The sequence below is a fragment of the Canis aureus genome, chromosome 13 (assembly GCF_053574225.1).
Source record: "Canis aureus isolate CA01 chromosome 13, VMU_Caureus_v.1.0, whole genome shotgun sequence".
NCBI lineage: Eukaryota > Metazoa > Chordata > Mammalia > Carnivora > Canidae > Canis > Canis aureus.
In genome coordinates, this window is record NC_135623.1 from 29,571,379 (window position 1) to 29,584,899 (window position 13,521).

Sequence of the window (13,521 nt, forward strand, 5' to 3'; positions counted from 1 at the left end):
AATCAATCAGAAAGTTGCTTCTTCTTCCTTCTCATTCTGGAACATTGATATCAGATATCATTTTTTTTAACTTCCTGTCAATACTAATACTTGTCCTATGACTTTTAATTTGGATCTTTTTCTTTTATTGCTTTTCCGACATTTATTTATTTATTTATTTATTTATTTATTTATTTATTTATGAGATTTTATTTATTTACTCATGAGAGACATAAAGAGAGAGAGAGGCAGAGACACAGGCAGAGGGAGAAGCAGGCTCCGTACAGGGATCATGCCCTGGGCCGAAAGCAGGCACTCAAGCGCTGAGCCACCCAGGCGTCCTTGCTTTTTTCTACATTTAGATGTTGCTTCTCAACTAAACTGTAATGTTGTTGAGGATGGGAAACATATTTTATACTTCCTATTATTTTATACCATCCTTAATACGTAACTCATCACATAATAGATATTTGAAATGTAAAAGAGAGATAGACTAGCTAATATCGCTTTGTCATATACCATATTATGCCCTGAAAAATAAGCATGTAAAGGGCTTAAAATGAAAGGACTTTGATTTGGTTCTTAGATTCCTGTGACTTTTATTTTTGAAACTGAGTCTTCTGAAGTAAAGATAACATTATATGCTTCACAATATTTTTATAAAAAGCCAATGAGACTAATCAAAACGTATTTCTATACATTTTCATGAATGTAGAGCTGTTTCATGGATATAACAACAATGGAACATTGTCTTTTGGCACTGGTGCTGCTACCAATGAACTGGTTCCACTTTGGCCTGCTTTCTTTTTATGACAAATCTAGAGACAGCTAGAGGGCGGAAAAACAAGTTCATAGCATCAGTTTCATTTGCTCTATATTTTAAATTTGCCAATGGCCCAGGCCTTGATCAACTAATTCCCATTAAAATTTGGAGCTTCCACAAAGCAACATGTTAAAGGAATATAATAGAATAGGCTTCATGGAATTCAAACAGGAAAAAAGATGTGAGGAGCTATAAATTTGCACCATATTCAGAGAAGTGACCCCAACGAAGAAATTATCAGACTGCTATCGTGACTTAAAAAGAAAATGAAACTTAATTCTATATGCTTTCTGTGATATTTCCATTTTGGACTTTACAACACTTATTTTAGAATTCGACAGAAGCAGAAAGAAGGCGGCACGTACTCTCCTCGAGATGCAGAAATTATTGACACTAAATTCAAGCTGGATCAGCTCATCACTGTGGCAGATCTGGAACTGAAGGACGAGAGATTAACGCGGTGAGCACACTCCTCTTGGCGAACAGTGGTTCAGAGGGCCTGGAGCCATGACCCTATTCTGACCTATGCTTGTTGGAAGTGTTTGTGGGGCTCCTATTTACACAGGTCATAGAGATCTTCTTTCAAAGGGTGACCTCCATCTTCTGCACACTTCTCACTGGTGTTCGGAGAATCACTTAATCTTCCTCATGCTTTGGGTTCAATATGAACCTCGGACTATAATGTTCAACCAAGCTTTTTTTTTTTTTTTTTCCTGAGACAAATATTTTTAAACATTAAACCTTTAAAATTATGTTTAATAATTCACTTCAGATGATAGATTTCTTTTTCACTGGATTTGCTGGAAGTGTCCATATTTTTCATCACAAGTTTAATTAAATTTGTAACTACTTGATCTGTTTACATCATTTTTATGAAAGCCTTATAGCTCTTTGTTTTAGGATGAAATTACACTAAGAGTCTAACTTGTGTGTTAACACTTCATTTTTTAAATTGCTTAGTGTTTAAAAATTAAATACAAGGTAAAAATTACCTGTGGAAGGAAAAGTGTGTCTTCAGTATGTATCAGAAATAGTAAAGGTGCTTAATTTTAAAGAGTATTTTAAATCCTTTTGAAATCATTATAAATCATTCAAAATGTTGGCACATCTGAAAAACTTGTCTATTAACAGAATTCATCAAATTCTTAATAAAAACTGTCATCAGGCCATCATAACTAGTTTAGATTCTTATAAGACCCAATGTTTTGTGGTGCTTATAAGCACATGACAGCTTTTACAAAGTACATGAAGAACTATGCTGGACTTTAAAAATTATTATTAACTCTGGAAATATGCCATTAAAGTTCCTGAACTTAAAAAGGAATTGTTCTTAGTTGTCATTTAGCAAAGCTGGTCTTTACCTAATAGATTGACTTTGAAAGAATATTTTTCAGCATATCTAAAAATATCTAATGTGTGTTTTGGAGGGAAGTGTCATCTGATGAGCAGGGGCCTTCCAAATACTGCAAAATGAAAGCTATTCAGTGTTATCACTAAATTAGAAGGACGTTTACTTTCTTAAAGAGGAAAACTCACTTCTTTATATTGAGATATTCACCTTTGTTTATATTCTAGTAGGGGTGGTTTCTATGGATATAACAAAATGGATGGTGCTCCAAAGACCATATGTAAGACGGTTATATATTATCCAGGACATAGTTTTCCACACTAGAAAGGTTATGTATGAAAGACCAATAGATTTTCAGGGTAACCTGCCAAAGCTACGCCACATTTTAGGAGCAATACAGCATTCCAGTATTAGGCTGTGTCTCGGCCCTAAAACGGTCACCCTGCATAGTAAAAGGAAGTGTCTTCTCCTTTCCCCTGCGGGCCAACTGAATTTCTGCATTATTCTCTCAAATCCTGTCCTTAATTTGTGTTCCACTTCTACAGTCCTGGAGTCTCAGTGTCTTCTCACACCCAAAAGTATAAGGCATAAAACATCAAACCTCTCAGTTCAATTAATTTTAGTTGTTTGAACAATTTAGTTGAATCCGTTCAGACTAAAATGTGAGCTTCTAAGTGTCCAAACACTTTTAGGGCACTTTTTAAAGAACCTTTAATGATCCCCTAAAAGTTCTTAATAAGTAGATCTTTAGGAAAGAGATAGGACATAATGAAGTGAAAAGAGCCATTCGGTATTAAAGTGTTCTTTATCGAGGAGGTTATCATTCTAGGCAAGCTACGGGGAGGTTAGATCCCCTAAGCTCTGTGTGTTTTCACAGCTTGCCCTTTCCTGCACTTCTGAACACAGCCATTATCTAAAAGCTGGATGATTTTTGTTTTGTTTTGTTTTTTTAACAATGACTGTCATGGCAGCTAATGGAAAAGGTGAATAAGGACTGCATAGATTGCTTATTATTGGTTTTTTATAAATCAGGGACTGTCTTATTTAACCTTGACTCCTAATTATTTATTTTGCTGCTTCCATGTCTGTTTATGTATATGTGGATTTATTTGTAAAATGATATAGAAGCGTCTTTCAAGTATATCTCAAATAGTGTTTATTTATTTTTGCCCATAGATCATTAGTATATATTACCCCAGTAATAGTATAGTTGGAAATTTTAGTTTCTATGCTTTTTTACTTTCTTATTTTTTGTTATGATTCCAGCATTCATGACTGTAAAACATTTTTATTTGTAATGCCAGTGGCACATAAGAGTATGTTTTGCTTGATGACTACAGAAATCTATTAAAATAACTATCAAGTGGTTTGAGTATTAGCTCTTCATTACAGATCTGCCTCCAGATTCACTATTAATGGAAGGTTTTTCATGTTAATAATTTCAGTACTACAGAAGACAATAAATCTAGAAAAATAGTAACTAATGGATCCATAGTCATGTGCACATTTACTAGGGGCCACCCTTCAGTGACACTCTAAAGTCTTCACTTGACTTTAAGGTACTGGAAGATCTAAATCTACTGAAAGCCACATAGGTCATGAGAGGAGAGCCACAGACGCTGATAGTAGATTCTGAGAGTAAAAAATCAGGGAGTTTGAGGGGTTTCAAAATTGTTGAATAACTTATGTCATATGTCTTTGTTATTTTCAGGAAAGTACGTAGGTAATTTCCTTCCAATCTACCCAGCTAACATATGCTCTTTCTACTTGAGGCTTAGGCAATGTTCCTTTCCTTCCAACTTGCCCACTTCCTTCATGCTAATTGGACTAGCAGTGTTCCTCAGTGTCATATGTCTTGACCTATCCATAAGAGAAGTGATAAAAGACTATCTAATCAATAATTAAATATTAATTCTAGGAGATTATCTATTTGACAAAAGTCATTATGATGCTTATACTAAATCCTGTCGAGGACTTGGAGTTTTATAGTCGGAAATTATTTCTTTGGTGACAAGTACCTGTATATTGACATACATGTTAAGATTCATCCTGTAATTTTTGTATGTGTAAACTCCCATTATTTAATTATATACTACCTTGTTTCACAAAGGATCTCAAGAATTCTCTCCCATTGTACTTTTTCTTCCTGAAGGCGAATGAAACTCAAGTGAAGATTTAGTACCCTGGAAAAAAAAAAGAAAAAGAAAAAAAGATTTTGTACTCTGTAACTCCATGAAAACATTCAGGATAGGCCATGATAATGTTTTAAATTCCTATTTGGAATGATAACTAGATCATTTCCTTAATACATATCTTATATTTAAGTTTAGAGAATGCAAGATATATTTCTTAGGAAGGGTATTTAATATTTTGGGCTCATCTCTTCCACATTCACCAGATTAGAAAATGACCTTTGTGGTTTGTTACTTGATAAAGAAATGAACAAAAAGGCATTTTGCGACAGCTTCTTCAAAACACAGCCGCTTAGCCCAAGGAAGTGAGGAAGGTTTCTAGGAGGAAATATTGGCAAGAGCATGAACATTCAGGTAAAAGAGACCTGTCTCTTCAAGATTGCAGAGACCAGCTGGCCCTATGGATTGCTTTATCTAATTTGACTGCAACACAAATGACCTTCCCCAGAGAGTTATAACACTTAAAATTAAATAAGCTATCAGAATGCTCACGAGTTAAATATTCTATTTGCTAAAAATGTTTATTTTTCACTGTCTCCTTACCAGGCTTAATTTATAGTAGGCTTCCCTCCTCCCTCCCCCACCCATGGTGAGTAAATCAGAAAAAAACAAAAACAAAAACAAAAACAGTAGAATAACATTAATCAGTGTTACTAATCTTCTTACTTGACACTCAGTTTCTTCCAAACCTGATTTTTCCCCTCAAATTTTGTGCATCATTCCATATTATCTTGCCTATTTTAGTTGAGTGAATGTAATGGTGCATTAATTAGACTCAAGGCCCAATCCAGTAATCATGAATGGAATTAAAATCCTCAACAAAATAAAGCAAACAAATGAATTGTTGTTTTAAGAGTATTTTCCTTTTTTCAGTAATTTTAGAAGTTTGCATATTAAATTTTTGTTAAATGTATGTATCTTCGGGAAGCTCTTGTAAACTCTAAAATCAGAATACATTTGGCATTATTATTGTTTTTTACAATTTTTTTTAAAAGATCTATTTATTTATTTGACAGAGAGAGAGAGAGAGAGAGAGAGAGCACAAGTAGGCAGGAGTGGCAGAGGGAAAAGGAGAAGCAGGCTCCCCTCTGAGCAGAGAGCCCAATGCAAGGCTAGATCCCTGGACCCTGAGATCATGACCTGAGCTCAAGGCAGACACTTGACTGACTGAGCCACCCAGGCACCCCTGTTATTTCCAATCTTTATAAAATTAAAAATCACCCCAGTCTACTTTCACATAGAGAGCTTGCTAACCTGATAATTGCTACTATTTATACGCAACTACTATGTGTTAATTCTGTGTGTAGTGATCTCACTTAACTCTTTCAATCCTTTGTGGTAGATACTTTTATCCTCATTTTACAGTTGAAAAACAAAAGATACTTAGAGAATTTAAGTTCAAGGTGGTACATCTAGTAAATAGAATAGTCACGATGCTCACCTCAGTGTGTTTGATTCAGAGGTAACAAGATTGATTCGAAGGTAACAAGATGTGCCTGCACGTGTGTGTGTGTGTGTGTGTGTGTGTGTGTGTGTAACTCTGAAGCATACTAGATGAGATCAACATAACCCCTATTAAAAAAAAATAAGGCCCCATGGGATCCTTCTGCAAGCAGTGTTTTCTATGCAGAGAATTGATTCTAAGGGAAGAATTGCTTTTTTTTTAAATTATTTCTGCTTTAGTGATATGGGACAAAGGAGTGGTGGCATTATACAATAGGTTCAAACTTGCAAACTGACCTTCAGTAAGAATACACAATATTTGACTGGTACATGAAATTCTATGTAAAACCATTAGCATTTTAATTGCCATCAATTTTTTGACAGATTCTGGTCATTAATTCTACTTCTCTCATAAACTGTTTTGCAAATGACATCAAAAATACATGAATCCAGATAAGAAATGTCTGACAAATATGTGAACTTCAGACAAGTGTCCTGAAGTAGGATGAAGCCCAAGATATTTAATGCTCATGTTCTTGTAGTAGCAAAAAATAATCCAATGTGTTTGTGTACTAAATAAATAATGAATCTTTACTTCCAGATATTCTTCATTTTTCTTTAGACGCAAGGAGATTTTTGTCATCCAGTAAGTTACTGTGGTGATGCAGAGCTCTGTTGTGATTGTTTTCATCTTGTCAGGTGGTGTGCTCTATATTTTTAAATATACTATATTGAGCGTTTTGTTGTTTAACGTGCTTTTTTTTTCCCAAAGCCAAAAAAAAGCCCCATGCTTTCTACTTAAAATATGACCTCTATAATTTGCATGCTGTTGATATGGTAAAGTTAACCTTATCAAAATGCACATTGACTCATAATGTGCATGTCCTGAGAATTTGCTGTGTTCTCATGTTGTGTTAGCTTTGATAGTAAAATAAGTTTTCACCTAGATTTCCTCACGTGCATCTTGTCTCATTATACCCTGATACAAAGCTGAGTTCTCCATCTGACAGATGGAGTCCCAGTCCACACCTCACACATGCTCACTTCAACTACTGCAGGTGGTAACCTGTAAGGACCAAGATGAGGGAATTTCCTGTTCTGTGTCTCTGGGGCATACACAGTTCATAGTCTCTGCACTTGGCCCTAATCAATGGATAGCTAACTGTGCATGTTTGCAGGCGCTCCGCTGATGCTTGGAAATGCCTTTTATATGCTGGCACAAAAAATTGCTTTATATGTTCGGAAGGTAGTATAACAAAATGTCAGCATTACCAGGGACCGCAGCAACTGATTGAATGCCTCAGAGATAATCAGTTTCTTCAGGCAAAGAATATGAATGGAGGCAAAGAACAAAATGTATTTGATTTCAAAAATCCCAAATCTTTGATAGAGGAGTCAGTCTCCATGAGCCACAAGGCTGGATGGGGCCAAGGCTCCTGACATTCTCATTGATCACGAATAGTACTCAGCATGATTAAAACAGTGGAGGCCAGGACTATTCCTACTCTCATCATATTTAGCATTTTGGAATCATAGGTAACCTTGTTTTATACTTCATATGAACTAATTGCCAAAGTTTCCATTGACAGAATTAGAAAGGTTTTATAAAAATACATTTTCCTCAAAGGACCTGCTTGATCAGATTCAGTTGTCAAAGTAAGACTCTGTTGAGCTAAAGCTTTAAGTGATCCCATCACACATAAAACATCCATTTCCAACCAGCACTCAAAGCTGACCTCTCAGCATTCCAGACTCACAAAGGGTCTGGCTGAGAAGCTCTGCCAAGTATCTTTCTTCGTCATCATTAAACAGAATTCTTTTACTTTTTTTTGCTTTACGCCATTAACGCCTCAGAAAAAAATACTTCCATTTTTACTTCATATTTCTCCTTGAGCACCAAATTTTCTCTCTTAGAATTAGTCAGTTGTGTCCTACTTAGAGCTCTTACTTTGACAGAGCCCAACCTAATGATTCGGATTCATCAGAACCTTTGTAGAACACCTGTGCATAAATCCAATTTGTTAAAGTAGATGTATTCTCCTTCCAAATTTAGTTTTCTGAGGTCGCCTTCTAACCCCTAACTGAAGAACTTTAGTGCAAACCTGCCTCGCTAGCTAATAGTTCAGAGTCAAAGCACTACTTTATAGACGATGTCATGTCACCTGTGTCCTCTTCTTTACGTTCTCACCGAGAGCCTGTGCCTATCTCTTCACACAGCCATCAGCAGTTTCTTCTTCATTTTCTCTTTCTACTTCTTCTGCCCTATTGCCCAAGGTAGCTTAAGTTTGTGTCCCCGGTTGTAATTTAGAATATGTGGCTGACAAAATAAAAGATCTGTCAAGAATTTTTCAGTTGTGCTAATGTGGGGAGGCTTAGTGATGAAAATTCAACTCTTGCCACCTTGGGAGTCTTCTTTCAGCAATTTGACATCAGCAAGAATGTTGCTTTTCCTTATCTGTCTAGAAGTATCAGTTGGGCACCTACCACGTGCCAGCCACTGTTCTGAGCACTGGAAATAGCGTGATGAAAACAGAAAGGCCATTGCCTCCAAAGAGCTGCCCTTCAAATGGCTAAGCTCCTTTTAAATCTATTTGTCTTTACAGATGTGAGGAAATACACCGGGAAAATACTTAGCACTTACTAATTGATTGTTTTTCTAATAAGAAAAATATTACAAAAAAAAAAAAAAAAAAGAAAAATATTACATTACTTCTTGAGGTAGTATGTTTACCTTATAAAATGAAGTTTCAGTGTCAGCTGTACAGTACAGGTATTAGGATAATATTGTAGGTTTAAGGTGTAGAGCATCATGGTTTGGTTTACATATATTGTGAAGTGATTACCACAGCAGGTTCAGCTAACAAACATTTTTTTTTCATATAAATACAATAAAAAGGAAAGAAAACAGATAAGGAAAATGGGAAAAAAAATGTTCTCCCTGTGATGAGAACTCTTAGGATCTATTCTCTGAACAATTTCAAATACACCAGATAGCAGTATTAGCCATAGTCATTGTGTTGTGCATTATATCCCTAGCATTTATTTCCTTACTACTGGAGGTTTGTACCTTTTAACCACCTTCCTCCAATACCCCCTCCCTCTGCCCTCACCTCTGGTAACCACAAATCTGATTTCTTTCTCGATGAACTTGCTGTTTGTGTTTTAGATTCCACATGTAAGTGAGATCATACAATATTTGTCCCTTTCTGTTTGACTTATTTCACTTAGCATAATACCTTAGGCCCATCCATGCTGTTGCAAATGGTACAATTTCCTCTTTTTATGGCCAAATAATATTCCTCTGTATATATATTAGCCATGACTTCTTTATCCATTCACCCACTGATGGGCACTTTGGTTGCTTCCATGTCTTGGCTGTTGTAAATAATGTTGCCATGAACATGGGGAGCAGATGTCTTTTTGAGTCAGTATTTTTCTTTCCTGTGGATATATTCCTAGAAGTAGACTTGCTGGTCATACTTTGGCTCTGCTTTTAACTTTCTAAGGATTGTTTAACTTTTTTAATTTACATTAGGGAACAGGAAAATTATTGGTGATTTGATAAAAGAATGAAGAAAGACCGAAAAGAATGCTACTTTAAAGCCTAGCACAAATAAAATCAATAGAAAAGCACAAAACTAAAGACATCTTTGAAAGCATTACAGTAAATGCTGCAGATAAGTAATAGGATATCATTTTAGAAGTAGATGTAAATGTTGGAGCAATTAATGCCTTAATTGAAATACAGAAATTAAAAATTCACACTCCATATTTAATAAAACTTAGAAAGATTAATATGTTTTACCAGAACGATAGATTCTGGTACTCATATTCAAATTTTTATTTTATTTGTTAACATGACAAATACATATTTTAAATCAATGCAATAGAATTTGAGACTCTTTTTTTTTAACCTAACTTAGGTAGAAAACACAAAGTTTCTCAGTTTGTCCTGTGCCACTGGTAATGCTGATTTAAGCTGCTCATCTAGAGGCTATCATCCATGGCTCTCTATTTGGACTATATTTTAATTCCCTATAGATTTCAACTAATTGACCTTGGGGGAAAGCTGAATCTCTGTGACAATATGGTCTTCAATCACCACTGCCAACATAAATAAATGATTCCTCTCTGGATCTATCAAGAGTAATCTGAGTGGAATTTAAGTTTTTGATAGACTTTTAAAAAATGAGCCCAGACACGAAATAATACCCTTTCAACAAAAGGGAATAGGATTTAAGACAGCTAAGATTCATGTAATAAAAAGTGTTTAGGCTTTTCTGTTGGAAAGTGGTCAGTTATCTTACTGAAATCTGGACAGTTCCCAAATTGATTTATATAATGATGAACTGAATTTGATTTGATAGCATCATTCACCATTGTAAGTCAATAAAATACCAGTATAAAATGCTCTTCACATAACAATTTTAGTTTTTAAAAATGTTAATAAAAAGTTTTCTATTTGAGTTCCTTTGAGTGTCTTTACAGATCACTTCATTTGAAAATAGCACTCCTGAAATAACGTTGTTGACTTTCATGCACGTTAATTTCTGGGAGGGTATTTTTTTTTATGCTTATCTAACCAACAGTTTTTCCTAAAAGAATTTAATTTCCTCATCAGCAAAAGCCAGTGCTTTTTTTTTTGTATTATACTCCACTTTCTTTTCTAATTCCCTCTATAAACCATCCAAATTATTTTTTTTTCTATTTAAAAATAAAACTTTAAAAGCCTATAATAACATTTAGAATGCAGCCAATTCTTTTTTAGAGGTTTATTTATTTATTTTAGAGATGGGAGAGGGGTAGAGGAAGAAAAAGAGAGAGGCAATCTTAGGCAAACTCCCTAAGGCTCTAAGCCTGAGCACAGAGCCTGACGTGGACCTGAATCTCAGGACCCTAAAAGATCACGATGTGAGCCGAAATCAAGAGTTGGGTGCTTAACCAACTGAGCCACCCAGGCACCCCAAAATACAGCCAATTTCTAAAGTTAAAAGTTAAAAATACACCCATACAATATGAGGCTATGTATCAAAGCAGTGATATGGATACTACAGACAACAACCAAAAATCTTCTATTTTAAATAGTTGTTTCTCACATGTAAATACAAATGCAATGAATAGGTTACCTTAAGTGATTGGGTTTAGATAAAGAGAGTGATACAAAAGAAATAAAGCGCAAGAGCTCTTATTCTTTTTTTGAAGTCTGTCTTTTTATTACTGGATAGGAAAGATGATTTTATCGTTCATATGTCTAGTTTCCTAAGAAGTATCTAGCATGAACTTCTAATGTTAGGGGATCTAATATGGCTTCGTTTAGACTTATGTAGTGTTTATTGATGCAGCTATTGATCATACTTATCTAAAGCTCCTGAGAAGTCTCAACTGCTTACTATTTTAGTGGAAAAATCATTCAGTTCGGATACTTGAATAATAAGCACAGCACATATATTTAGCTTGCTGTGTATGTTGGTCAGTATATTTAATAATGACTAATTCATTGTCAACTATGAATAAAGTTATGAGGGTCATGTAGTGAGTCAGTGCTAATCCTGCCCCTGCCTTCAAGTACCCATGAACCTCAATGCAAGTGTCCTTAATCCATGTGCTTATATGGCCATAATACAAGGTGGAACGTGATTTGTCCATAGAAATTTCATTTCATAGAAGGAAGAAATTATCTTCTCTATAATAGAACAGGTAAGGTCAATGGAAGAGTTAATATTTGAATCAGCTATTGAGGAATCAGTAGGATGGTTGTGAGGAAATACCTAGAATGGTACAAACAGGATATCTAGAATAAAAACAGGATATGTGAAAGGTAGTTGTAAGGAATTATGTTAAACATGCTGGCGTGATGAGAAATGCTTTCACATAATAATATGAAAACTGAATCATTACGATCTTTATGTTATTAGTGATTTATTTAGAGTCTTGAATTGAGAACTAGAAAGCCAAATTTGGATTTGAAATCTGGGTATTTATGACCACTTTTTTTTTTTTTGAGACCCTGATTGAGAAGAATAAAATAGGAAATTGGGGCACCTGGGTGGCTCAGTAGTTGAGCGTCTGCCTTTCACTCAGGTCATGATCCCTGGGTCCTGGGATCAAGTCCCACAGCAGGCTCTCCACAGGGAGCCTGCTTCTCCCTCTGCCTATGTCTCTGCCTCTCTCTGTGTGTCTCCCATGAATAAATAAATAAAATCTTTTTTTTTTTAAAAGGAAATCTTGCTGCTTAATTTAGCACATTTTAGTCTAATCAGTTTTGAGTAAATTAAATAGAATATTCTTTTAGCAACAAGCAAAAACCTTCCTTTATATCAGTGTAAATAGTGGGACAGATGGTTAAGAGGAGCTTGAGTTTTGCAAAATAAAGTAGAAATAGCAATTACAATACTAATGATATTAACTAATATTTATGTATTGCTTCTAAAGCCAAGGGCATTTCTAAGCATTATACATATATGAGCTTAGCTTTACATAAACTTACCCTATTTTCCAAATTAAGAACCGAGGCACAGAAAGATTAAGTAACTTGCTCAAAGTAATGTAGCTAGTAAATGTTGGAACAGGACTTTGAAGCCATAATATTTTGAGTAAGGAAAGAATTCACAAATACCCACCTGGATCCAATAGCTAGCCAGTTACAGTTACTAATATTTGTATAGTTTACAGATACTAATTTCTTTAGAGATATCTTTCAAATGCAAAATAATAGTTTAAAGAAAGCAACTTTCTGTAATGTTTTTCACTGTAAAGAAACTGACAAAAGGAAGTATTTTTATTAGTTATAGTTTCTAAATGAGACTAGACATCATGAATGAGAAGAGGAAGGATGTGAATAATAACAAGGCTGCTTTAGCTATTTCTTGTGCATTTATATTTTAATATGACTATTCATATTTAGTATCTTTTGAGGATTTGATGAACGTACTCTGATTCTGCAAATGCCTTGATGGCTTCCCAGAAGCTAGCCCTACTTTAGATTCTACATAGCCTAGTAAAAATATCCTGCCAATACCACCTCAAATAATCCTGGATTCTCTGAGAAAAGAGAGACTCTCTCCACTATATGATGACAGTCTGACTGTCCTTACATATGTGGACTATGAACCTATCATTAAATCAGACATAGTGTGGTTGAATTTCACTAATCACAAATTGAATAATCCCTGTTGTTATGAAAGTGGTATCTTTGCACCTCAAGAATTTCCATTTCCGTGTGGTAGCAGGGAAGTTGATCTTGCTAATTCAAATATCTCCTTCATATTTCTGTTTTAAGCTCAGTTAACTAGGATTTGCCAACCTAACTCCCTTGCCTTTCCTGTTTCTGAGGAACATCATATCACAAGAGCACTGGGCATCAGGCATCTAAGGGCACTTGGGTAGTATGGGTCTAGTCCACTATTATATTTTTTTCTTGCTGGTCTTTGCCGAAGCAAAATCATTTCCAACAGGGATTGACTGTCCCTACTTTCTGTTGCTATGTCAGAAGTATTTCCAGGGCCTCTAATTCAGACACTATCTTCCTATCGCAAACCCCAAAGCTAGGATTCTTCTGATTCAGTAACCCATTAAATCATCCCCATATCCATTTGGTTAAAAATTTCTCTGTTGCCTTCTCAGAATCACTCTAGGTGAAATGTGGGAAGCTTACAAGTTCATCTACAAAGACTTTGCTCGAACACTGCTATTTTACCACTGTGATGCCACGTTTGATAATGGGATGCTGTATGAGG

At 35.2% G+C, this 13,521-nt stretch overlaps 1 protein-coding gene and 1 long non-coding RNA gene across 5 annotated transcripts in view; one reads left to right on the forward strand and one right to left on the reverse strand.

Moving 5' to 3' along the window:
• The window catches only part of PTPRQ (protein tyrosine phosphatase receptor type Q), a 246,333-nt gene that overhangs the window by 203,347 nt on the left and 29,465 nt on the right, over positions 1–13,521 (forward strand). For all 3 annotated transcript variants that reach the window (XM_077845626.1, XM_077845627.1, XM_077845628.1), the window contains one exon: positions 1,134–1,262. In XM_077845626.1, coding sequence (XP_077701752.1) covers positions 1,134–1,262 — 129 coding nt within the window. The remainder of the gene's footprint in view (positions 1–1,133; positions 1,263–13,521) is intronic.
• LOC144282242 (uncharacterized) overlaps positions 1–13,521 on the reverse strand; it is a 75,867-nt gene that overhangs the window by 11,181 nt on the left and 51,165 nt on the right. For both annotated transcript variants that reach the window (XR_013350584.1, XR_013350585.1), the window contains one exon: positions 4,247–4,333. This is a non-coding gene — a long non-coding RNA (uncharacterized LOC144282242). The remainder of the gene's footprint in view (positions 1–4,246; positions 4,334–13,521) is intronic.